Raw genomic sequence first — 27,988 nt, 5'->3', positions numbered from 1 at the left:
CTCCAACAACTTTTCAAAGCACTTCTGCCATGCACATATCATGCATCTGCTAATTAAATAGCACTAAAAACGCAACAAAGGGAACGAAACGTCAATGTGCAATGTTAAAACTGCAGCGAGAGAGAAATTATAAATTTGCATCTTGTATTGGTGTCTTGTAATGATGATGATTGGTGTCAAGGGAGAGGAAGACCGAAGCCGGCCTGAAGTGTCCCTGCTGAACAAGACGTAAGCGTCAGGGTACGACGAATTTACGATAACCACAAGATTACACATAAATTTGACATTCGCGTCGAAACTATCAGACATTCTTGTTCCTTACCTGTTACTGAGAAACGTTCCACACCTCTCCTATCCACCACAGTAGCCCTCCCCCTTCACAGAGATCTCTTCCGACACTACTTCCGGGTCAGCATCGTGACGGGAGGTCAGGGGTGTTAGCGAGTACTACCGGGTCGTGGACCGCCAAACTTGGCAAAAACTCGGAAAAAGGTGCTAGCCAACGAAATAGAGGCAAAGGGTGTGATCAGGTTCCTCAATTTTGTTGGTGTGGGCGATTTTCTGACTTATGTGGTACCAAACTGCTGATGCCATAACCGGAGGTGTCCCGGCCTAACCGGAGGTGTCCCGGCATAACCGGAGGTGGATGCGGCATTACCGGAGGTGTCCCGGCAAAACCGGAGGTGGATGCGGCATTACCGGAGGTGTCCCGGCATAACCGGAGGTGGAGTTTAACGGGGGTGGTTATTATGAATTAAAATTAAGACAGACGTCAGAGTTTGTGATTGATCTGAGAAGTCAAGTTGTTACCAACAATTCTCATGGATCTGTACGACATAGCATGACATATCATTGAATAAAGGAAGTTTGTGTTATAACAAGGAATTGGTGTCTTTTGTATCGGTCGGTTTGGATGGACCAGGATGGGCTATATGATAGTAGCGTTAATGACCCGCCTGTTCCTCGGTGTATATGGTGCCATAACGCCTGGTCCTTTGCTATAGCTATATATACATTACAGCAAAGGACCATGCATCATGACACCATATATACCTCGGGGCGGGTCATTAACCCTTAATTATAATGATTATGTTTTTATACATCTAGCAATAAATCACTTCAAATAACATAAGATAAATCTTACCCTGGCCAAAATAGGCGTCGTTACGAACTTGTTGGGCTCTTGGGTAGCCCATCATTCTACAAACAACGTCTGCATCCCTCATGTCAAAATGGTCGTGACAAACCGTGCCCCAGGTGAAACTGTCGGCAGGTCGGACTTCCAGACGGCCTTTGTTTCGGCTGGAACCCCCGGTAAGGCGGATCCTGCTGTAATCTAGACGTGGATTTACTTTCAATTCAACAATAGTACGTTATTTTGTTTTAATAAGCTGTTCAACAAGTCATTAGCTTCACAAATCAACATTAAAAGGTGAAACTGTTGAATGTATCACGTGTTCCATCCAATTCCGACATTGGTCACTTACTACTTCCTTAAAGTCAACTGCAAAACTGTTTTAAAACTTCTCTAGTCAGTTTGTAGATTTTAACCTTAATTGATATCTGCAAAAACTGTTTTAAAACTTCTCTAGTCAGTTTGTAGATTTTAACCTTAATTGATATCTGCCGAGCGTAAATAACCTGTCAATTGGGAGTTACGTGGATAAAGAAATGACTATTCCATCCACGTACCGCAGACAACACCGACATCGTTCCCATGATCACAGTCATGAATCCCCCATCCTGGGTACGAGCAGTTAAACAGGCTTCTCTCGGTCCCATTACATTGTAGGTCATCCATGTAGATTGGTCCTGTTCCTAAATCAATAACAGGAATGTTGTCAGATGTAATGTGGTGGCTACAATAACACAAACGCAGAAGTGTCACTGACGAAAGATGGTGGATGTTATGTGAAACGTTTGACCGTTTCCAACACATTACCCAGTTGCTTGAGTGACTGTTAATGTTATGTGACAATTTAAAGTGTTTTCAAAAGTTTTCATCATCCAAAGTTGTCTATGTAACGGAAAGTGTTGAGTGACACACAGAATATACCTCGGTTGTAATACGCAGTAGAACGAATTTGGTAGGCATTAGGGTAGCCCAACATTCTGCAAACAACTTCCGCATCCTTCAGATCAAAATGATCTTCACAAACTGTCCCCCATCTGTAACTGTCGGCCGGCCGGACTTCAACACGACCTTCTTTTGGGCTGGAACCTCCGATAAGACGGATTCTGTTGGGATCTAAAAATAAAATATTTCTTTTATAGTATCAAATAAAGTGTATATCACATCGGGACATTGCTGGTAAAAATGGAAACTCCACAAGCATGAATAATGACATAAATTATTCCTAAATGATGTTCTAAGCCTTCGTGAGCGATGTTCTTATTTTTTTTAGCTTTGGTTTATTATTTCACATATAAAGTTTTACAGTTTCGCAGTGTACACAAACACATGCACAGAATTGCACTGGAAAATACAATTAGATAGACAACCTTACTACATTACAGCATTACATCTTATATCTACTTTCTGCTTATCTAAAATCAATTATGCTTATTAAGACATTGTCTATATTAAACTTTGTACAGCATAATTATTCTGGCACATTTACGAAAGAATTAAAGGAATGTTGTCTAACGGAGAAGATTTCGTTGAATTGATCTACCAAACAACTTGTTCTAAAATTTAACTGTACATGTTTCATTTGTTTTTACATTAAAGGAGACTTTAAAAAAGGACACGACAACATATTCAGTAAAGACTAGCGTTAGCTAAGGAGGTAACAGGCCTCTTGTTTAGCAGTGATACCATGTAAGGTATTGGAAGTTTTATGTACCGTTCAGTCATTGTTTTTATCGTGTCCAACTGGGAGCTGTCACGCGTCTTTCTGTCGCTGACCGATTCTCGACGTGGGGGTAGCCAATCGGGGAAGCACTCTGAATGTAGTAGTTTTCTATAAATTTCGTCAGTCTATTGTGTAGAACCAATCAGCCAACCAACCAATCAGCTAGCGAGAAAACACAAAGTGGCTACAGCAGCAGAGATTTAACAGTTGCGTTCTATGACTTAAAAATACTGCATTATATATTATATTATATATGATTGCTTCAATACGTCGGTGTAGGTTAGACATCCAAGTAATAAAATACGCCAAAAAGTAGATACTCAAGCAACTAGATATGGTTTTGGAAACGGTCAGACGTTTCAAATGGAATCCACCAGATTTCGTCAGTGACACTGAGTGTCAGTAACTACTTTTTGGCGATTGCTTAATAGCCTTTATCTCACCTTCACAAGTTGGTGTAGCATCACTCCATGTCCCGTTAACCCGGCAGGTTAAATTGGCAGTCCCCCACAGCTGGTACCCGGCCTTACAGGTGTACCTGACTGTCTGTCCTGATGTAAAGTTACTGTTGTTATCCCTGTTCCCATTGGCAGGAACTCCAGGATCCCAACAATGACCTGCAGCACGGCCTACGAGAAGAAGATAAAAAGTTAGGAATATTCTTCCTCGCAGTTACTGGTTCATGATTTTTTTAATGTATAAAGCCCAGAGACAGAGTCAACAAGAAAACACGGAGCAGATCATGTTGAACATTTCAAAAGTAAAGCAAAACATGAGAAGTGTAATGAAAATCCTTACTTATGTAGGAGAAGTTGAACCCCTGAGCCGTGACACTGTAGTCAGATGTAAACCTCAGGAACATCATGTTGGATGTGCTGGTGATAGAGCTGACCTGCTGTTGGCCTATTAAACTACAAATTAAGATGTAAGTAACGAAGACTTTTTTTCTGTTTCTGTTGCCATGAAATGGTGATATATGAGTACTATGCTTTTAGGTCGAAGAATCAGAAGGCACTTGTGGATTGGTCAGCATAATTTCTAGTTCAGTTACACTTTTCATGAGGTCCTTACTAAGGACTTGATAATTTGTTCAGAACAATACGTACATACCTTTTCAGCTTTGCAGCCATATCGCTGGCTCCATCGTAGATGGTCAGGATGTCAAAGTAAGGATCAACATTAAAACTGTCAAACGTGAGACGAATGCTGCTTCCTTCTGGTACAGTGATCGACCACTCGCAGTTCTCATTGTTGCCATAGTTACTGGGGTAGTTAGGTGACGTCACAGGACCCCCAGAGGGAGCCGTCAGGTTACCTCCACATCCAACGTTCGATGTTACTAGGGATTAAAAAACACTTCGGTGGTCAACTTGAAATCTTTGCTTTGGAGATGAGGACTGTTGGCAAAGTGAATTTATTTCGATTTCTGCAGTCATTTTCTTTTAGGTACTGAGCTAAGTATCAGGACGTTTTTGTGGCGTTTGTGGCGTCTTGTGTGGTGTAACTGGTAGAGTGTATGGGCTCGGAATCTAGAGGCCCCGAGTTCGATACTCGCTGTGCCCACAACGTTGTGTCCTTGGGAAAGGCACTTTTAATCGGTGTACCGAAAGTGCGAAAAGGAACGAAAAGGAACGAAAAGGAACGAAAAGGAGCGAAAAGGAGCGAAAAGGAGCGAAAAGGAACGAAAAGATTGGATAGGAACGAAAAGGAACGAAAAGGAAAGTACCGAAAGTGCGAAAAGGAACAAAAAGGAAGCAAATTGAAATAAAATCGATGGGAATATAAGGCAACGGTACTGTGATCGGCAAATGCATTTGAAACGGTCTTTATTTTTACATTTTGTGGCTTGTTCCACGAAATTCTTAGAGCTCCAATGTATATGGTTCAACGGCGAACCGGCGGGCAAGTTCACGCGTGGAAATAGCTAAATACAAATCAAAGGCGATGGGCGGAGTCACGAATCAGTGCGTCCCGGGTTCCCACGCGGGCTGTCACAGATCAAATTCGGGCGGGGCGGGGTGGGGGTGGGCAAGGTTGAGTAGCGCGTCTGAAAAACGTTTGACGGGCTGACATTCTGGTGTAGATTATTTTTCTACGGTCCCAAAAATGTCACAAAGTCGTTTTCTAGTGCTCCCGGCCTAAATTATAAGTGGCCCGAGGCAATCGGGACACCGCGTTGATTTCAATTCGAGGCCTGGTTCCAAAGACTTTTCTGCCGAACCCGCACGGGAGACGTGAGTCGCCCGCCAGATCTCTCCGTAGTTTCCTATCATTCTTTGCACAAATTCCTCACGTTGGCCCTTTCCTCCCGCCAAAATGATTATAATACTCATGATACAACGTGATGAAAACTCCTTAGTACAATGTATACATGTCTATCCTTTCACAGCTTTTCTTTTGTCGTGAACGAGCAATAAGATATGTCTCCAGTCTCTAGAAAACCATGTTGTGGGCCATGTTGAAGGGAGCTGTCATGCTCGTGGAGCAGCAGTTTATTATATAGCATATCATTCCAGGCCGGATTTCTATTAGACGTAAACAATCGCAGGTCATTTGCATGCGGCGCTCCCATCTTGGGAGAACAGAAGCCACCCAAATACTACAACAACGCTACAATCTTGCCTCATTCTGAAAATGTATATTGATCGATATTTATCCATCACCCACCAGTAACTGAATTTTGATCCTTACTTTCTTATCTCAGTTCTGTTTCCTTGTATTTCGCTGATCTTCAGAGAATAATTTAGCCACACAAACACAACAGCCTAAAACAGCGCCGTAAAATTCTGAGTAAAATAAAACACGTTTCATAGGCTTCTAACGCCCGCAGTACCGGTCCCTTATATTCTCATTGATTTTATTTTAGTTTGCTTCATACTCCTTTTCGTTCCTTTTTGCACTTTCGGTAGACCCCTTTTAATTACAAGACTTTCCTCTCTTCACCTAGGTGTAAAAATGGGTACCTGAATTCTGAAAGAGAAAAAGAAAAATACTACTTCTACCTTCTGTCTGTACTGTGTATTTGAAACTGTTAATATAAGTTACTAACTTGATTTCAGTGCCATATTGTCCCCATCTGTCCAAAAACAAAAAAAGTGTGGCAATGAAAAAGCATTGCCATGGCGACGGTAATATTGTTTGACTTTTTTGTAACGTATTGTATTGTATGTTGATAGAGATGATTGAGGAATTGTATGCTTGGTAAGTCATGATGATGTTCCGGGCTGTATGTGCTAGTGTCGTAGTGTCGCGATACGTTGGCTTAATGTACTGTGTAGTATGATGTTGTTGATACACAAGTTAAGTATTATCATGAAGAAATATCAATACAATTAAACTAAAATTAATATGATTATGTCAAACATGCTACATGTTTCATTGATATTTTGCAATAATCTGCGCCTGGCCAGATAAGTGTTTATGGCAGCGGTTCCAAGGAATCAAGGCATCTGGCCAATGCTGCAATGTTGATGTAGGTATATGAATAAGCCATTCTATAACATCTGCTCGAAGATCAAGAGCTAAACGACCTTCTGTGGCATACAGGGAGATAGAAAGTTACGGTAGGTTGGTACTTGCGGGTAAAAACTTCTCGGTTCAGTTGAAATACGGGTCAAAGTTATGTGCGTTTCGTGGATCTTTTTTCCCTGGGAGACAGACGGGATCGAGCCTGGTTACCACACCGTAGCCCGATCTCAATATCTATCGTGCAGGGGTCTGGCAGGATGACTGTAGAATGGCTCTCCAATGCCCTTGGTCAGAGAGAGGAGAACCTAGGATTGATAACCACCCCAGGTAGCCAGCTACAACACACCACAGTTGGTCAGCAGGCTATTGTAGTAGCGAATCAGGGACTAGATATGGCTCAAGGGTGTAATGAGCTATTTTTCAAAATAACAGCAGAACTTTAAGGCTGGAACTTTGTAAGGTCCACCTGCCCTTTCCCCCAAAAGGGTAGCGATAACTCCTTCGGGTTAAACTCCCCCGGAGCGCTAATGTGAGATCGGCGGGCTGACTGGCTTGGTTCCCCGAACTAAACTCGCTAGCTACCCGGTCCTGTCTGGCTCCCAGGGTATGGATCTTGAAACGTGCTAACTGTGATTAAAACGCAAACGGACACTCCTTCGTCGGGATTTTCCTATTTTGAAATACTCCCCGTGGAAGTAGGGCATGATCATGATACAGAAGCCACTCTTCATGCCGACTTAGTTTTGTTCCGTGCTACTCAGTGTACATGACGACCTGTTCGATGTGTGCCCTGGTGGTTTGTGATCTAGACGAGAGTCCTGTTTACGTCTGCCCTCTAAAGGATTTCTTATCCCGAACTTTATTCTTTATCCAAAAAAGGACTTCCGGGCCCTTGTCCCAAGAATTTTTCTAGCTTTTTTTTCCATACGTCCACGTTTTCGTGCAGCGACCTAGCGATGAACGTTTTGGGGGCCCAGAAGGATAGTGAGGTCGGGTTTACGTCAAACTGAAGGGTTTACTTCCTATGCCGGGACACGTGTTCGTCGGGCCCATGCCGGCCACGGGGTGCCACCTCCCCGCTTGCCGCTTGGTGACGTGGGTGGCCGGGCCCTTATCGGAAGCTGGGCGCTCCAGGGAGAACATGAGATGGGGCATCTTAGTTTAAGGTTGTGTCAGGAGGAGGAAGAGACATGTCATCCTTTTGGGTAAGCGTGATTATCGTCGCGATGGTTCTGCTCTGTTCTGTGAGTGTGAGTGGTTCTGTTCTAGTGATCAGTGGCGGTTTGTTTACATCTCCGTGAAGGGGGGGGGGAGGCGATTATGTGGTACTTATTTCCTCGAGGCCCTCTCTCATGGATGCCTTTGGTTATCACTTATCAGTAACGCATATTTTATTCTGATCTAAACAAACACAGAAACGCTAAACCATGTGTATAACGGTGGGGCACTACATCCTCTAATCAAACCTCGTTGTGACTAGGACGTCCTCTCTTACTTGTCTAATATTTCTTCAAAACATTTACATCTTTCCAAATTATGCTTAACAACAGTTATGGGAAGACCAGTATAGGATTCCATAAGAAATGAACCATTAAACGCTGTTATGTGACCTTTGACCTTATAAAATACAACACGGCTGATCTCATTGACCATATTTCACCTTGAATTAAGTTAAACAATTATAACCGTCCACAATGGCCCATCTGCAAGACCGAGCTGAAGTTAGCAGCCCGTTTACCAGCACCAGTTGTGGCACGTAGACACCACGCACTCGCAGTTGCACGTACGTCGGTTTGTACCCTTAGCTTTAAAATGGTTAGACCGGTCCTGCTATGTATCTCAAGAACATCTTGATGTTTGAGTCTACACGAAATGAAGAGTGTATTCATGTTTACTGTACTATACCTTGGACATTTTGTATCAAACACCTTAAGGTGCAACACGGTATCTTTAAGCTATACTACGTAATGTTTGGACAATACAGTATGTTTTTTGTTGGGTTTCGCCTGCGTGCCTGTCTTGATCAGGCGGTCCAGGGCGCGACTCATCTTTAAGTCGATCATACATGAATGTTGTGATCAAGGCACACCTCTCGTAGCTTTCTTAGCCCGGCTTGCACCGAATGGTTCTACAACTTACATAGAAATAAACGTTAAAAGGGGAAAATTTGTCATAACATGCCGGACTCAGTCCTGCATGGGGCTAATAAGTCGTGTATGTGTAGAGAGTCGTGAGCATGACAGGCCCATTTGTCACACCGACTCAAAGGGTGACTACCACATTCCAAACCAAAGATACTGTAAGTCGACAACGCATGGTGAGTGTGTTCATGTTTACTGTGCACTTGGGGAAGTTTGTATCAAACACCTTAAGGTGCAGCAAAGTAACAGTAAAGATCACGGCGCTGCAATCCATGAAGATCGAGCGGGTACAAAAATAACCTGGAATCCAGTCTACCGTGGATTGGCCAGGCTAACTTCGGGACAGGTGAGTCTTTCCACCGCCGGGGTCATATACAATGACAGCAGACGAAAAACCAAAATACTAGTAGTGCAATTTGGTGAAATTTCACCACATTCGCAAGCGTGCCTCTATTGTCTCTCACCGGACGTTTGTATCATGTATCTGTCTCGTGATATGTTCTGGTACTTCCCACTTGTGGCTATGCCTTGTTTGTTCATTCTCAACTTTCTGTGATGAATGTGAGCACTCATTTGTTAGACATGAAAATGACGTCTAAAATAATAGGTACAACCACACCTTGAGGCAAGATCTTCACCTTACGGAGACTCATGATCAGCATAGAAAACTTAGTTTCTACGTGTTGTCGGGCGTGTACGGGGGTTGAAGTCTGTAATCATTACTGCTTTCGTTGGGTGTTTGGTCAACGCTGCGATATCAAAATTCCCCCGTTACCTATTTATACAATCAAGGATAAAACCTTACAAATGTGGCCTTACAAGAGGGTGGTAGAATGCCTCGCGGGAGGTATTCATTCACACCATGTCGTATAACAGTTCTCTCGAAGGCGATTAATCTATATGCAAAACAAATGGCTTCTGCTGTTAGGCCGACAAAAGATCTCTCAACGTTATGACACCGGCCTTTTCCTTTGATAGCGATATGTGATGTGTCGAGCGATTGCATACCAAAGGAAGTTCTCACTGTAGCCGCCCAAGTAATACTAGTAGTTAGATCATGGGAGTGGCCTGACAATGTGGGGACCCCAACAAACTCCAAGGGTGGCGGAGCAGTACCAAATCCACACAGTCAGGTTACTCCCAGGATCTAACTGACTTAGATCATGGCCATCTTTCCGAAGCAAAAATACACTTTTTTTAGTCATTTAGAAACATGCAGTTTTCCTAGCTAGCGGACAGACAGGCTACATTCTTCTCCTATTTGTCATTCATGACCCTGGTGATGGCGCCTCACACCTTTTGCTCATGAGGTTTGTGTGAAATTCATGTCAGGTTTTACAACACTTTTTTGCACCACAATGCCATTGTTTTTTGGGTGTATGTCAGTTTGATCCCAGTTCCCAACCTGACCTCAAATGAAAGGAGTCGGCCCAAAATTAGCACCTTGCCGCGGCCTTTGTTTTGCGATGTTAAACCCTGCTGTGTCCTATTGTTCCGGCGTGCCGGCGGCAGTCCTTTGTAAGCCATGTTTGACTCCCCATAAAAGCCGCATAATGAGCCAGTCATGACCTCATGGCAGCGGCAGGGACCGAGGCCGGCCCTATTAGAAGTCCAGCACCGGAAAAGTTAAGCACTGGAAATCCAGTGCTCGCATTGGGTTCAGCACTGGAATTCCAGTGCTGAGGGAGCATGAGCACTGGAACAAGGCCGTTCAGCACTGGAAAACCAGCGCTGACGTTTGTTCAGCACTGGAAAACCAGTGCTGAGGCCGATTCGACCCATTGATTCAGCACTGGAACACCAGTGCGGAGACCGTTACTTTTGTATACTTGCTTGTCAATTAGAGTGAACAATAAAAACAATGCCGATAGTCGGTTGGGTGTATGTAAATCAAGACCAATTTGCACCTTAATGTTAATGTTGTTTTTTTCAAAAGTGAGTCGAAGATGGTTCAAAAGGAACAAATTATGAGCCGACTCCTTCCCCTCTTTCAACCTCCTTGGTAGGACGTGGCATGTCTGGAAGGCCAATTTCTCGAGTATGTTCAGCCGTTTTCACAGTATGTTAGGACGAGTTCCGTACACAGCCCGACACGTCTGAGTTCCAGCTTGAGCTGGCGGACGTTTTGCTGCAGCCTATTGGCATCTCTGCCGAACTGTTCTGTAGTTTTGATACTGACCAGTTCCTGCCAGACAGACCGGCCAATGTCGCTGCCCCCTCCCCTATTTCATTCACCCAGCTGGTGCAACCGTTCTGACGAGCTGTCCTGTTCCCAGTTCGACCCCTTCCTGGTAGACCACATCATGCATTATCTTCTGCAATTTTAGTATGTTTCTCGTTTATGGAAGTATTGATTGTATGCCTCACGTTTGCCTCGTTTTTATCAATTTAACGCGCATGATTTTATGTAGCATCTCTACTTTTTAAAGTTTTTCTTTACTATTTTGGAACTTGTTCCCTAGCTTGATGTAACCAAGGAGGTTATATTTTTCATGTCTTTGATGTAGCGCTGTTTGTACATTTTCTTGTTACAAGAAACTTTTTATTATTGTCTTGTTCGTTTTCTGACTTTCTTTCATGACCGTTAGAATTTACTTTGTTTATGTTATGAATAAAGATGTTCAGTAACATAGGTTGATTTACTGTTTCCATTTTTGTTAATTCTTTAATTGCTTTTATTTGCATGAGAAAGGTGGGCGTCTCCAACTTAGTCAATTTATTCGTTGGTTGGTACATCCCTACGCCTAGGGAGACCAGTCAGTTGAATGGTGGACGTCTCCAACTTAGTCAATTTATTCGTTACTTAGTACACCCCTACCCCTAGGGACACCATACTATGTGGATTTAGAATACTGGATGTGAATTAGTTTTCTTCTGATATAACGGCAACTGGGAAATACAGACGGGATCCCGTTCTTGTATACGCGAACGTGTAACACGTCTGCAGGGACACCGCCCAGGGAAGTTTAATACCGGATAGGACATGGGTTAAAATCCCTGCTAATTATCAACACTAATGGTGTCAAAAGGTTTTGTGCGTTCTGTTTAAATATCTTAAATGTAAAAGTACAAAAACTTTTCAAATCCCCGGGAAATAAGAGAATGTGCATGTTGTCACCCGCAGATTTTCATGCGCAACTTTTCACGCACACAAAACCCCATCTCTGTTAGCGCAAGGAGCTTTTATCAGTGATAAAAGCTCCTTGGTTAGCGTAAAAGTTTAGATGTGAAGTCTTGAATTTTCGTGAAACATGCATAAAAGTTCCGTTGTCGTGGTTTTCTAGGTGTTTGGTCGACATGCTATCTATCTGACACAGTGACTAAATTTGTCACATCGCCGGATTCTGAGAATCACCACGATAATTTTTGCCATCTGTTCTACTCTTCGTTCCGTACACCTACAGTGCAGTCAAGGCCACTCTGACATTTCATACGTACCCCCTGGCCCTAGCCTGTGTTTACACAAGCTCTCTCGCCGGCTGGGCTTAATGACCCCCTCCCCATAGGGTGGCGGCAATTGTAGGGCCGGCCGCTAGGGGCTTGATTTTAGTCAGGCTACCCCTGGCCCCAGCCCTGGTCGTAACTCATTTTCTGTGACAGCTAATTGCAGCAGATTTGGCCAAACATCCTCCCCTGATCTCTGGCATCTTTGAACCACAACCAGATTTTTTGCCTCCATGGTTTCGGCTTTAAAAATCTCCAAACCGTGCTCATGTAGTGTCATGTCCCGTGCCTTTTCTTTGCCAAATTGTACCAACCCCCTTCCCCACCGACTCACGTTAAACATTCAAGTTGAGAACGGAGTGCCAGAGTGAATCGTGAACCTTAAATCGTTTCTGCCATGTTTGGGTCAAATCATGAGGTTTTGTTAGATCATTCTACCTATGCACAATGCATTTCTTTCCCGCTATAGTTGCAGCGTGTAACATGGATACCCTAGTTCTCTCTGTTAAAATGTCAATACATTCGTGTGTGGTTGTTACAAGACATGTTGGTATGTGTTTTGATAGAAGATAAATGTGGCGGAGTGGATACAAACGTGTTTTATTTTGTATCTAATCAGAGCAGTATATACCTCAGAGTAGCAATCCCCATTTAGACACATGTGGGAACAAGTAAATTGGGGGTCAGTAAAACCAGGACTGTTAACGGAAGTTTTTAATTTGAAATGACTCAGTATTTGATGCATGATAAACAAAAATCAACTAAACTATTCGATTAATCACTAGACAGTGGATAAGATGCCTATTTTGAGACGGATTATCAGGGCGAGTTGCGAGTTATTTATCGTTTATACATCGCAAGTTCATTTCGCCGATGTCTTAGAAAATATGGATCGCGACACCATATTCCCATATGTACTGATACATCTCCGGATCAATGACAAGCTGAAAGGGAACAGTGTCGCTTATTATTGTTAAAAGATTAGATGATATCAGTACGGGCGAAAATCATACGGCCGACTGTTGAAGCACACCACAAGAAAGACGGTCCAAGAATTCATTATTTAAATACGCTTCGTCAATTAACAGGAAACATTGTAGCCGTTAAAACTTAGCACTAGTTTTTAAGGTAGGCATAAAAGGGTTTAAATGTTTTGATTCGCTATTGTTGTTTTTAGCGTTTTAGGTTGCAATGTAGCAATCGTAAAGTACCCCCTTTTTGATAGGTACATCTCAATCTCCCGTTTTGATAGTTGGTTGCGTCTGAATCGCCCCCGTTTGGATAGTTACGACAGAAACAATGTTTTGAAAGGAATGAATTTGAACGACAAGCTGTGTTGATGTAAACTCCTGTAAAAGCAGGAATTCCTTGTATTAAAAGCAGACCGCATGATTTATTGTCACCGGACCACCATGGAAATGACAAGTCTGTGTCATCTGTGCTATGTGGTGCTGGCTTTTCGTCACACCCGCAACAAGCGTTGTGCTAATCAGAAACGGTCTGTTGAACTGCCTTTTGTTTAGAGCCAGGCCTTCCAGGCGGTCCGGACTGCCGGACACTGGCACATGCGGGACACATTTTATTCCTCAAGCGGTCATTCTTTCTTAGCACGGCGTGGTGGGAAGAACGAAATTGCTATTGTAACAGTGGGTTCTAGCGCTGCCAAACTGACCACGCCAACAGCTCTTGAGCTTTTGTTGTTGTGGTTAGCACGTGTGATTTGTGATCCGGCTGCCCGGGTTCGGCGCGGGTTCGAATCCCGGGAGTCGGGATGTTGTTTATTTCTGTTCTGACTCGCCCCTCTAGTTGTTCACTGGTTCCCATGCCGATCCTGTGAGTAACAGGCTAGCGGATGTGCCATACAGGGATGTCGGTAAGCGTTTGGAAGTTTTTGTGTGTTTTGCAAACCTCTTCATATTACTCCTTTCTTTCCTGGTCATTAGAGAAGCAGTTAGAAATAAAATGTATCTCGTCTTCCACCGGTTTTGCAATACAATGATTACAGGTTCTTTCGCCCACGGGTAGCTATTTTGTATATTGCCGATCTGACCTCGATATTATCTAGTGATGTTAAATAAGTTTCCATTGAGTATCCCTTCTTTAGTTTCATAAAGAATCTTAACTTACCATTATCTATAGACAGTCTATGAGAAAATGTCTGTATGTACAATTGCTTATTAACACAATTTAATCGGACTCAGGTATAGCTTTGAGTGTTTGTTCTTCTAAAGTGGTTAACATTGTCATCAAGTGACATACGTCTGTGTATTTAAGTGTGATTCTTCCCTTGTATTTAAAGAGTGAGATAGAGCCAGCTTAACAAATGGTAGCTTACGAGGTAATAACTCATGTACGCCATACATTGTGGATTACGATTCGTGTGTGATTGATGCAACACATGTTGGTGTGTATCTGCATACAAGATGATGGGGCAAAGTCCTTTATTTTGTATCTAATTAGAGTAGTGTAAACCTCGGAGATGCAATGTCTAGTCACATTTTGGAAAAAGAAAATAAGAGGTCAATATAACCAGGACTGTTACCGGAGATACTGAATTTAACATCGCCCAGTATATGATGCATGATCAAAAATATCAACTAAACTACCCGATAAGCGCACCTCAGAGAAGACGGTACAAGATATATCTATTGTTTTACGCTTCGCCAATAAACAGGAAACATTGTAGCCGTTAAAACTTAGTACTAATTTTTAAGGTAGGCATGAAAAAGTTCCGGGTTATAATGTTCTGATTCGCTGCTATTGCTTTTAGCGTTGTTAGGTTGCAATATACCCATCGTAAAATAGATCCTATTTGGTTACATTTCAATCCCCGTTTTGAAAGCTGTGACTATATCGTCCCCGCTTGGATAGTTAAAACAAACAAAACGGGCGGTCCCTGGCCGTCGTCTGGACATCGTCTTGGGATTGGTCACCGTGCTGACGTCAGTCTGTAAACATTGACAAATAGGAACTGCACAAGTACATTTTCCAACCAATGGCAGCCCTCAGAATAGCGTCAGTTTGCTTCCCACTAAAGATCGATCACTGACTATCTAGTCAGGCGGAGATGGCTCGGCGGACAAGGTCGGCCGAGTTAGACGCGGCGCTTCAACTGGACAGTGAAGATGCACAAGCGACTCAATTTCGGTGAGAGTACCTTGCTAATGATAGCATGTATTATGTGTATAATAGATACGTCACAAGTTGTTAAGAGTGACTAGAGCTAAATAAACCGAGAGCGTTACGATGTGAATCGTACCAGGTGGATTTTGGGACTGTGTGCTTGGGTTGAGTAACACTGCCAACCTTAATCTCGTGGGCCCAAATCTTACCCCAAACCGCCCGAGACCTTGGTCTTCAAAAAGTCCGCCAACATCACGTTTCGGCAAGATAAAATATGAGTCCCATATTAACGGCATTATAGTTTTGGCATTTTTACAGCGTATTGTTGTGTAGGAATTAGTCTTCATCTGTGACCGTGTTTCGCCAGAGTTTTTTGATTTTGTTTAGAGAATATCTTTCAACGTGGAAACTTCTTGGCAGTTTGTTACTCATACCACATGTTGTTTACGGCACAACCAGGCACAACCCTTTTGTTTTTGATCGGCCGAAGATATCAGCGCTCCATGAGGCCCTTCTGTGGAATTCCATTCGCCACCTTGCCGCCGCCGAACAACAAACGCTTCTGTTTCTCGTGGTCATATTCATCTGTTTCCCGTGGTCTTAAAGTAAAAGATACGATTTGTTACCGGGGTCCCCGTTTTCAATCATCTTTTTCTCTGCGTTTCACTCACCCTTTATCGTCTGTGGACTAGTACAGTCAAGCACGTATCCACAGTTCTATAGTAATACTGCTGAGCACGAGTCGTCAATTAACCGGCGATTGCCGGAACTGCCATACTCCCATCCGTCCTCCGATCGCCCGCCGTCTTATCACTCTGACTGTAGCCAAAACGGTACCGGTAATCTGATCACCCATTGTCCTCCAAGCAGTTTAATAGCGGTGAGCGTACATGTGACTTATTTCATTCTGTCTTATTACAGGCTGGTGATGATATAGCCGTTGTATACAGGATGCTTTTCCAATCACCTTTACCACCCTTCCACACGTAGAAGTTGGATATCTCTTGCAAATGCAGCCGTTTTACTTGTATGATGGACGAAATATTCTGTATACTGGTTTACGCAACCCGACGTAACAGTGTACTGCATTTTAGACCCGATAGCCGTCGCTTGTGGCTTTTAAGCCGACATGTATATTGATATTGTGATGTGCCTTCGATCATGCGAAGCCAAGCCGAGAAAGAATATTTTGTGTCATTATTTCTTATTCACGGTGGTACATTTTATTTCTGAAACTTCTTTAATGATTCAAAACTCGGGCTACACCAAAAGGTAAATGATAATGCACTTTTGTGCCCTTTGTTTATAAGAGAAATAGACCTCATCGGTCAAAGTAACAGCACGTTAGCATCACGAGTATTGTTGTCTGGCTGCACAAGCGTTATCGCCGGTGCAATGAGACGAGTGGGAAAAGTCTTCGCCATGCATTCGGTACGTCGTAAGTTCGATCCCCGGCCAATATAGTATGACGTGTTAAATGGTCGTGCTAATTTCTCAGCTTAGCACTCAGCATTCGGGAAAGAGTATGTAATTTGAACACACACCACAGCCAGTGTCCTGGCCCCCTACTGTAGTAATTGCATTTGTTTGGCCCAGGGTTACTCCAAGAACATGGGCGCCGCCCTATGCACCATGCTATAAATTATATCTGAATTACTTTGATGCCTTACATCACTACCGACGGCCTGTAACTAACAGAAAACAACACTTTACCGATCCAGACATACAAAAGTTGCTTAGTTAGTATCACTATTGCAAAAATACTTCATATCAATCCTTTCTCACAATCTGTCCCCACAGGTGAACGCCGGCATGACAACCCCCAGGTTACAGGAAGAATCGACTGACAAGTACACCCCTTTGTCGCGATGGTTTGGTAACCAAATGAACATCACAACAATAAGAAAAAAAGGGATTCAAGCGTCACACAACCATACAAAATGAAATAACAGAAAGATATGAAATAAAAACCTTCAAACGAAACAAAACAATCCTCATACATACACGACATCATTACGCCGAATGGCCAAGCAAAAAATATAACTGACCCACAATTCTACCCTAACGATACATAATATCGGGTATTTTGTTAAAAAATGTAATGTGCTGTATACTTGATGGTGAAACGAGTATTAAAACATGAAATCCTGGTTTATAACATCGGTCACGTCATCTTATTATATGCCATACCCAAAGCAGACTAAAGTCACACACAAAAACAAATTCCCTAGGGAATACCCGTAGAAAATACCCGTACAAAAAAATACCCGTAGAAAAATTCCTCGCATGCCTGCGGAATTCCTAGAATTCCTGTCAAACGGTCGCACACTATAAACATTAGGCTCGCCCCTGAGGCGTCGCCAAAAAGGAGCAAGACACCCCCACAACTGCTTTGATCCATGAACTGACCGACAAGCTGTAGTTTTTGTGGTCTCAGTGTGACTGTTTAACAAGAGGTTTGAAACCTTGGTGTGTGTGAGCAGTATGGGATGGTTCCTGGTCAATTCACATATTGTGCTTGTGATCATAAGTAATTGTACTAACAATATTGGAGTTATTCGGCATGTTCCTTCTAATTGCACCTACACGTAATTCAATGAGCTGTATTCTTAACAGTCTCACACACGCGCGTGCACACACACACACGCACGTACGCACACACATACACACACACACGCACGCACGCACACACACACATACACACACGCACGCACACTCACACACACACGCACGCACGCACACACACACACACACGCACACACTCACCCACACACACACACACTCACACACACACGCACGCACGCACACGATTACACACACACACACACACGTACACACACACACACACACACACACACACACACACACACACACACACATACACACACAGCCACAGCAAACTTCCCACCACCTCTTTTATTCTGAGGCTCGTGTGTTATATTTCCAAACCGGGTGCCGCCAGGGCCGTTTGCGAAAAGAAGCTGTATATAAAGAAATAAACAGTATATGTGGTCTAGACTATTTTCTTAATATTTTGTGTGTTTTTTGCCAACTGCATCATATATTTCGTTCACGCAAATTGTCCGGTCAAGCCCAGTTTCGAAACGTGACCAATACAAACCCTAAGTCAGCTTCAGAACAATGCGTTATAAATGGAAAAGAGAACACATTTCCAAACCGTCTCACCAGGAGGAGAACAGGCCCCGTCTATCACTATGATGTCATCCACAGCGATGTCACTTTGATAACCTGTACCTCTTAGTGCCTCTACAGAAATCTTTTATAGAAACAAGTAATAAGCATTGCCAATAGGTTAGTCTTGCTGTACAACATGCACGTACATGTTTCAAACTAGTTACCTTTCATCTACTGTACGTTGAGTTTGACTCACGGCCATCCAAACTAACGAATAAGTTTTAAGACGTTCAATTTTACAAATGGAAATTAGCACAAACGACGTAGCTCTGACTATATATACAGTGAAAACATGTAAGATGTTTTAAGTTATTTTAGTAATAGAGTGGCGTTACCTTGTACTGAGTACTTAAACCATCAACTGGCACAAGAGCCATGCGCCATGTGTTCCCGTGGGTCCCCTGTCTGGTCCAAATGGGCTTGGAAAAACTCTGATTGGCGTACAGTTTGATGTTAAGACCACCCACATGATCACCGTACATGTGGTACCAGAACTGCAGACACTTGGTTTGGTTGGCGGGGATGTTTGGACTCAAAAGGACGGCGCTGTCATTTGCAATCCGAGGTGTCGAAGTCTCAATGTAGATGTACCAGCCTTGGTCTGAGTTAGAAACAGAAATGAGCGTAAACACTTTGAAATACTAGAACTGGTGTCTCTTTCGTACATCATTTTACAGCTGCATGTGATGTGCTTAGGTCGAAATGAAAAAAAAGGGGGCCCGCCGAGATACGAATTAAGCATATCTAGACCGGGCTTTTTTAAATTCTTGGTTAAAAACATAAAATCGGGTTATTTCTATTTAAAATTCTGTCAACATCTTTTATCTTTTTACAAGACGCATTCATATGAACCTTATTAGTCAATTTCTATTGGGTTTTGGGTTTATATGTAGAAAGAATGTATTTTTGAAAATCCAAGCTTGCCGATCCAATATGACGTCATTTTCTGACGTCATGTTGGCGTCAGTGCCGTCTTCTTTGGCAGCAAAATATTTGGCAGACTCAAATACAAATAAGGTAGTACTAATAATCAAAACAAATTTTTGTTAAATACCTTGAAGTGTAACGGAAATTCCCTATTTAGACGGTTTTAGCCCAAAAATTGCACTTTGACCAAATACCACGAAGATCCAATGAAAGATTCTCGACTTATGCTGTTGATCTATATACCGAACAACACCAAGACGATGGTAAAATTTGGCACCAAAATTTCAGAATCCGAACCATGTTCGATATGACGTAATCGAATAGAACAGGCGTTCTATTTGGGGTCACGTGCGGTCATCCGCAGGTTTCCACCGTAAACACGCGGAAAACGCTCTTATTTTCCCGGGTGCCGTGCGTCCGAAAAAACACAGATACATTTTCACAAATAAACTAGTATCTGGCCAGCATAGTTTTTTTATTCACTTTGACAGACAAGACGGACGTAGTGGTGGCGCACTCAAGTAATCTAATTATATTCTCGTCACCACTATACAGAAATATATACAAGAACATAAACATAATCAGACTATTGTAAGCAAAATACAAAAAGGAGCAAGGTGTAAATAATACTGATGACAAATGGAAATTAAATAATGTGCATGCCAACAGTTGATATGCGCGAGTGTCCAATCCCCTATCCCAGTAACAAGAGGTAAAATTTTACAGACAACTAATAAGCTTGATAGAATAAATAAATTATTCTGTAAAACGTTTAGAGGTTGTAATGAAATGAAGAAAAAGATGGGTTTCTACGAAGCAATAAAGAAATTTGAACATTTTCGGGAAGTGTAAATAAGTTAACTGATTGCCCAATAAGCCGGGAAAGTTTGCCGAGGAGAATTACCCTTTGGTTAATGTAATTAGGGCAGTGAAGTATGTAATGGGTTACTGTTTCGGACCGGCACCCGCAGCTGCATGCTGGGCTGTCTCGTATCGCGTAGGACTCGGGAAAAGAGATTAAACAGTCGACAGTTTAATTCGGAAAACCATTATAATTTCAAAAAAGATTGACCAGATGAAATAATATTTGAAGGTATGATATATCAAAGGATAGTGAATACGTAGGCTGCAATTAGATGTCTCTACAAAGAAAGATCTGCAAATTCTGGCTCAGGGTCCCAGAATTCTGGCAGAATTCTTGCTCAGGTTTCAAGAATTATAGCTCCCAGCCAGAATCTCCAGAATTCTGCAGAATCGGCCTTCTTCATTGAGACATCTAATTGCAACCTATATATTCATCATCCTTTGATATATCATACCTACAAATATCAATAATCTGGTTAATCTATTTTGAAATAAATTAAGATTTTCCGGAACGAACGTGTTCGTTCGGAATTATACTGTTGCCTGTTATTAGAGTTCAAGCTGCAGTTGCCGATCCAAAGACGAGAAAGCAGAAGACAGGGAGAACGGGGGCCATGACTAAGATATTTTTAATTAGCAGGACGAACTTGTTTATAAACTAGAGTTCCACAAAGACATACCTTCGCCAAATAATCATGGCTTTATTCAAGATTTTAAGGTTTCATTCAAGTATCTCTTAAGCGTAAGTATTGTAAAAGCAACCGCATGTTTGCAACAGTTGAAAGTTCCATTTTATCCATCCCAACTAACCTCAGGTAGTCCACAAACAAACACGCATACATGAACAGACGCTGCAGTACCGTAGGAGGGGTTTATATGGTCGTCAAGTTTTATAATTCCTGAAATTTTTATATCATTATGACGTAATATGACGTAATAATGACGTCATTAATTGATTTTTTGGCTAAAACGGGGAATTCTCATAATACCTAAATATTTCAAATAGGAAGTTAACAATAAAGGTATTTTATCAATATTTAAGTGATATAAGACTTCTGTTGTCAAAAGCCGACGCAACGACGTCAAAAATGACGTCATGAAATGACGTCATCTGTAGTTTAGCCATCTTGGATTATTAACCTTAAATGTCTTAAGATACATTTTTTAGTAATTTAACGCTAAAATCCCATGTAAACGAATTGAAAACATTTACATGAATGTTTTCTGTAAGAAAATACCAAGTAGGGTTGAAATCCGAATGAAAATAACCTGGTAATACCTTTCATCATGATATTGTCGGCCATCTTAGATTTTGACCAATTACGTCATCTCATTAGCATAATTTATCAATATTTAATTATAAATGTTCCTCTAAGATATGTTAGTTATTAAAGATATATGAGAAGAAGTAGAGTTTAGCAAGAAAATCTTAAAATCCCATTGTTTAAGCCAAAATTAGTGATATTTGTGTAATCGAAACACGAAAAAATTGTCGGAAAATTTTTCTAGCAAAGCCGTTTTGGAGCTATAAGACATCAAAGTTGGCGCAGGCAATTTTAGCACCCACCCCCAAGTCTGGATAGGGCTAAATCACTGATTTGCCCGGATACGCCGCCGTGTTAATCGTATCCGTCTGGTCGCGACGTATGTTGCGCCTGAATCGGTTGCATTTTCGCTGCATCGTCTTATCCGAGCAAGGATCATGGATTTTTCCGGATTCTCTTGGAAACTTTCGTATCTGCCATGATGCACGATTCCGAATCCGTCCGATTCGTCAGGATTCCATTTTATGTTAGTTTATGTTCAGACGTACTGTTAACATTTTTGGAACAAATAAACGTTCTACTAATATCAATAACAGTAGCTGTCTCCTTCTACATAATAGCCTGTCAAATGAATCAGTGTGACCACTGGAGATTTATCATTCACCACTTAGGTAATTCTGATTGATTCACGTCGTTTTCTTGCCGTATGATGAAAATCTGTCAGGTTTGATAAAACAGCAATGCTATGGCACGTGACCACTTTACACATTCATCGAAGCTATGCAGATCTATGCAGATCTGTTTATGAAATTACAAGTGATACAGTTATCTGTACCTGTTCCAAGGGTATGGTCAGTGCTCGGGCCTGTTCCTGGGGAGGTTGTTTGTCCTTGATGCCGGACCCAGTTAAAGTCATCACCAATAAACTGAGTCCAACCGCACATGTCCGCCTCGAAGTCACAGTCATACTGTGATTGACCTAGAATCAAAAAAGTATACTGTAAATGCATTTAAGTTCGCGGGGATTTAATTTCGCGGTAACGGGAAAAAGGACTTTTCGCGGTGGATTTAATTTCGCGGTAATACCATTTTTTTTATTAAAAACAACAACAACAACAACAGTACATTTGTCAACAACTAGGACTAGAGTTTGTACAGTTGAGTACCATTGCACATGGAGGGATAACATATACTGGTGTGTCTGGACGAATTACATGCAGTACATGGGTAGTGCAACAGTTAGAAGAGACAAATACGTGTAGTACATCTGGGGAACCTTAAGGAATATGTACAGTCTGTTACTACATTATGATCAAAAATGGAGAAGTCTAACAGTAGGTGCAGTTCATGCCAAACTATCAATAGAAAATTTGTACAATCAATCTACATTGGCTGTCAGTCTATCATGGAATATCCGTTCTTCGAAGTCCTTTTCAAAGACATTAAAGAGGCTAGTAATGCACAGGTGTGGGTCTTTTCTATGCCAGATCCAAGTTTTAAAGATTGTCCATTTAGCAATAGTAACAGTAAAGGTTCTATTTTTCTGGTCTTTAGCAGTTATTAAATGATCAATTTTTCCAAATAAGATTTCCTGCAAAGTAATTTTTATGTTGGGCAAGGGTACAAATGTGTTAACTAATTCCCAGAAATTACACAGTCTTTCACATTTAAAGAACATATGCTCATAATCTTCTATGCTTCAACTGCTACATAGTGTACATGTTGCATCATATATGTGTCCCGTTTCATCTTTGGTACCCCATTTGTGCAGATTGTGTGCACATGGTAATATTCGGTGTAATAGTTTGTAGTTTAACTCTGCTAACTTAGTGTCTATACAGGTCTGTGTGCTTAACCATCTCCAGATATTTTCCCAAGCCAGGGTTTCAGTAGGAAATATGGATTGCCATCTTTTACAGCATATTGGTTCCTTGGCCTGTGCCTGCACTAATGCATTATAAAACAATTTGCAGGTGTTCTTGCTTTTGATTTGTTTTGTTGTTTTACCATCAAATATACATGGGGTAAGGGTGTTAAGCTCTAATCTTCGATAAGGAATTGGGCCTCTATGGTTTCTTATTGCATTCTTCCATGTAAGAGGTATAGCTTGAAACAGAGTTATATATTCAATAATACCATTAGGTCTTGTGTTAAGGTTAAGCTGAGGGTAGTGATCTAAAGACATGAACCTGTCTAAGGGGAAAATGTCTTTTACGAATATTATGTCATTTTTTATCCAGGTTGGGAAGAAAATTGTTTTACCTTGTGACCTTATATATTTGTTGCACCATATAGTTTCACCCATTATTTCACTTACACTAGAGGGTTTGTTCTTACCTCCTCCACCAACAGAGTGGAAGGATGATATTACCTGTTTATAAAATGTGGGGAATTTACTCATGTCAGGACCATCTTTATCAGAAGTAAAGTTCATATGCAATAGCAAATTGTCTTGACCAAGGGAGTTTATAAATGTTATGCAATAACTTTCCATCTTGCGTTGTCATTTGTCACTAATCTTGGTATCCAGGATGCAAGTAGGGCTTGTCTTTGGAGATCTAAGTTTGTTAGGCCTAATCCTCCCTGCTCAATAGGTTGGCTAACAACATCTCTTTTAATCTTATCTTTTTTACCATTCCACAGGAAAGTAAACATTTCTTTCTTTACAATGTTTATCACCCAAGGTGGGGTAAGAATCATAGACATGTTATAGATTATTTGTGAAAGGGCAAGCGATTTTAAGACAGTAACTTTTCCATATAGAATTAGGTTTCTACCTTTCCAGATTTGAAGTGTTGTTTTCAGTCTTTCTATCTTTTTCTCCCAGTTTAGCAGTTCACATTCATGGTGTAGGGATGAATTACAGAAGTATATACCTAGGGATTTTATAGGTGTCTTTGGCCAAGATATACCCAAGGGGGTGTCTTGTCTGTCAACATAGGATCCAATCCATAAACCTTCACATTTTTTAACATTTAATTTTAGGCTTGAAACACTACAGAAATCTTGAATAAGTTTGAAAGCATTTTCCATTAATGTAAGGTCAGATACAAACAAGGTGGTATCATCAGCTACCTGTGAGATTTTAATGTCAACAGTTTCATTAGAATGGGTTTTGACTTTAATTCCTTCCACGTCTTGTGCCTGTCTAATCTTTACAGCCATAATCTCTACTGTGAGGATGAATAAAAGAGCAGATATGGGACAGCCTTGGCGTATGCCTTTCTTTAAGGGAAAGAAGTCAGATAACCATCCTCTATTACTGATGGTGCTACTAATGTCAGTATACATGCATTTTATTGCACTGATAAACGAGGGGCCAAATTTAAATTTTTCTAGAACCTTCCACATAAATTTTCTATTCAAAGTGTCAAAAGCTTTAGTAAAATCCAGGAATATTACTGCTCCAGGGATATTGGGGGTTTTAGCATATTCAATAACATCATTAATCAGTCTTACATTTTGTCCAATGAATCTACCCTTGATATAAGCTGTTTGGTCATTATTAATCAACTTGTGTAAAACTTTCTTAAGTCTGTTGGCAAGAACAAAGGCAAATATTTTATATTCAGTGTTGAGAAGGCTAATTGGTCTCCAATTGTCTAGGTTGTGGCGTTCATTTTTTTGTGTATTAACCTTAGCATTGCACGTCTTTGCAAGACAGACATTTTACCTTCTATCAATGTTTCCTGGATAGAATTATAAACTAGGTCTCCTATATAGGGCCAAAACATCTTAAAAAATTCTGAGGGAATGCCATTAAGGCCAGGGCTTTTGTTTTCTTTCTTAGAGAAAAGGGCATCCTTACATTCATCTTTAGTAATTGGTTTATCTAAGAATTCTCTGTCAGTTTGGCTCAAGATATTTTCTAACTGTACACTTTCTAAGTACTGATCTATGTCTATATCACTTATATTGTCTTCCTGGTATAGTTGTTCATAGTATTCCTTACATTCACTAAGAATATCTGAGTCTCTACTAATCTCTCTCCCATCATTCGCGGTAATACCATAGACTGCAGTCTAATACCATAATAGAAAAATATTCGCGGTGGATTTAAGTTCGCGGTGAAGTGGTTACCGCGAAAACCGCGAACATTAATCCACCGCGAACATTTCTGCATTCACAGTACCCACGTAAGTAGAATCGTCCGTCAACAGCGATCACAGAGGACAATATGCCGCATTTTTTTTTTATTCATGAACCCTCTGATATAGATTTAGACTCATTTTTCGAGTCTTTGAAAGCTGAGGGAGAGGCTCAGGAGCAACATCAAGGTATCTGGATAGCTTGATCAGGGAAATCAGGCGAAGCGTCACGAGCGAAGCCGGTCAGTTTAGATATGCTATATGATAATATCATTGATATATTCATCAGTGTGTATGGTGTCATACGGTTCATTTGCCGATTGAGTGAAGCTATCTGAATCGTTGAACCGTCTGCATAAGAATAAAATAGGGCCATGTACCGAAGAAGACTACGTTGAAGTAATTATACTAGTTCTGACATTGCCATCGTGATTCTAAGAATACAATTCATCACCTCCACAGAATGGTGTAGCATCACTCCATGTCCCGTCTGACCGGCAGGTTATATTGGCAGTCCCCCACAGCTGATACCCGGCCTTACAGGTGTACCTGACTGTCTGTCCTGATGTAAAGTTACTGTTGATATCCCTGTTCCCATTGGCTGGAACTCCAGGATCCAAGCAATGACCTGCAGCACGGCCTATGAAAAGAAAGAAAAAAAGGTATTGAATCTCCTTCCTCGGCGATACTGGAATCAATTCTAAATTCAAATCCAAAAGACAGAGACATCAAAAAAAGAGTAGCTCATGTTAAACATTTCACAACTAAAGCAGAGACAAACAGTGACAAGTGAAATCAAAAACCTTACTTATGTAAGAGAAATTGAACCCCTGACGAGTCATATCGCCGTCAGATGTAAACCTCAGGAACACCATGTTAGATGTGCTGGTGATGGGGCTGACTGACGGAGAACCTGTTAACCTGGATGTCATGAAATAAGTAACCAAGGCTCGACACCAGGGGTGCCTAAGCATTTGCACGCACCCTATGAGATTGGTACGAATATTATGTGATACGCACGAATCACTATGCGAAAACGCACGAACCTTATGAAAATTACACGAACCTTATGCGAATAACGTGATGTCATGTGACCCGGCGGCGGTTGACCGGTTCCGCATAATCGCATAATGTTTGTGTGTGTCACATAGTGATTCGTGCGAATCACATAAGGTTCGTCCGATTCGGCATAGTGATTCGTGCGTATCACATAAGGTTCGTACGAATGTCAAAGGGTTGGTGCAAATGCTTAGGCACCCCTGGATACACAAACAATTTTAAAATTTCATGACTCTAGGTCTGTGATCTTTCTCTTATCCAGAACAATTTTTTTGGGGGTGGGGGGGGGGGATTGGTCATCACTTAATCCATGTTTGTACTAAAAAAACTGTTTTTATCAGTGTTTATCACAGCGTGGTTTACGTGTACCAATGTAACTCTGTTGCACTGTCATTGGCTCCATCGTAGATAGTCAGGACGTCGTAACCACCCTCGGTGTTGAAAACATCGAACGTGAGACGAATGATGCTTCCTTCTGGTACAGTGATCGACCACTCGCAGTTCTCATTGTTGCCATAGTTACTGGGGTAGTTAGGTGACGTCACAGGACCTCCAGAGGGAGCCGTCAGGTTACCTCCACAATGAGTCGCAATGGTCACTATGGAAGAAGAAAATCATCAACGGGGGCACGTAAGGACACGTTACTTGGTGAAGAGAGACCACAGTTCATACAAGTCTACCTTGGCAGTAAGCGTCTTTTTCCTCCAGTTTAAACACTGGTTGTGGTTTACAAATGATGTCATAATTTTGGTTTGGTCAGTTGCCTTTCGTTGTGGTGTAAGCCTAACGTCGGTTTTCGCTCGTCCATAAAGAGCGATTTAATAGTAAGACACATTTTGTGTATGGCACACGGTTCGTACTTCCTGCTCATTCTTAAGCACAGGAACACACTGATTTGATTATATGGATCCACTGGGCCTCACAAAAAAACTGTTCGGCAAAACGTTGGTTTCATTATGAAATATAAGCTGCCAAGAAGATTAGATAAATAACAAACCACATAGTATGGTATGCCAATACCCATAATACCTAAATATTTCACACAAAAAGTTACCAATAAGGATTTTTATTAATTTTTAAGTGTTATAAGACTTCTGTTGTCAAAAGCCCGCACAACGACGTAAAAAATGACGCCATAAAATGACGTCATCTGTAGTTTAGCTATCCGCCATCTTGGATTATCAACCTTAAATGTCTTAAGGTACATATTTTTCAACATATAACGCTAAAATCCCATGGTAATGGATTAAAAACGTTCACATCAATGTTTTCTGTAAGAAACAAGAAGTGATGAAATCCGAGAACTGTGTTTTTCATGTTGGAAAAGAGTTTTGAACAAACAGACGAACACCAAATGCGTAGCCTCTACCAGGCTTCGTGGTTTGGTGGTCTAATTGTAGAAATTGGTCAAATAGAGTAAATACTACGCTAGGGGAGTCAGCCGGCCGATTAGGGACATCTCCAAACCACATATCGTGTGTTCTTACCACTCCTCACAGGCTGTGTGTTTGGAGATGCCATAGTCGGTTCAGGCTAGTGTCAGCTTCTCTGCTGCCTCG

The 27,988-nt window shown here is 41.5% G+C and overlaps 1 protein-coding gene across 1 annotated transcript in view; it reads right to left on the bottom strand.

Moving 5' to 3' along the window:
- Positions 1-27,988, bottom strand: part of LOC118432132 (deleted in malignant brain tumors 1 protein-like) — a 51,149-nt gene that overhangs the window by 17,109 nt on the left and 6,052 nt on the right. The window contains exons 3-14 of the mRNA XM_035843659.1: positions 26,799-27,027; positions 26,179-26,291; positions 25,825-26,010; positions 22,118-22,261; positions 18,562-18,827; positions 18,218-18,308; positions 3,966-4,194; positions 3,654-3,766; positions 3,299-3,484; positions 2,057-2,248; positions 1,693-1,818; positions 1,145-1,336 (exon numbers count right to left, since the gene is read on the bottom strand). Of these exons, the coding sequence (XP_035699552.1) occupies positions 1,145-1,336; positions 1,693-1,818; positions 2,057-2,248; positions 3,299-3,484; positions 3,654-3,766; positions 3,966-4,194; positions 18,218-18,308; positions 18,562-18,827; positions 22,118-22,261; positions 25,825-26,010; positions 26,179-26,291; positions 26,799-27,027 (2,067 nt within the window). The remainder of the gene's footprint in view (positions 1-1,144; positions 1,337-1,692; positions 1,819-2,056; positions 2,249-3,298; positions 3,485-3,653; positions 3,767-3,965; positions 4,195-18,217; positions 18,309-18,561; positions 18,828-22,117; positions 22,262-25,824; positions 26,011-26,178; positions 26,292-26,798; positions 27,028-27,988) is intronic.

The sequence above is a fragment of the Branchiostoma floridae genome, chromosome 15, assembly GCF_000003815.2.
Source record: "Branchiostoma floridae strain S238N-H82 chromosome 15, Bfl_VNyyK, whole genome shotgun sequence".
Classification (NCBI taxonomy): domain Eukaryota; kingdom Metazoa; phylum Chordata; class Leptocardii; order Amphioxiformes; family Branchiostomatidae; genus Branchiostoma; species Branchiostoma floridae.
This window is presented reverse-complemented; position numbering and strand designations above follow the sequence as displayed.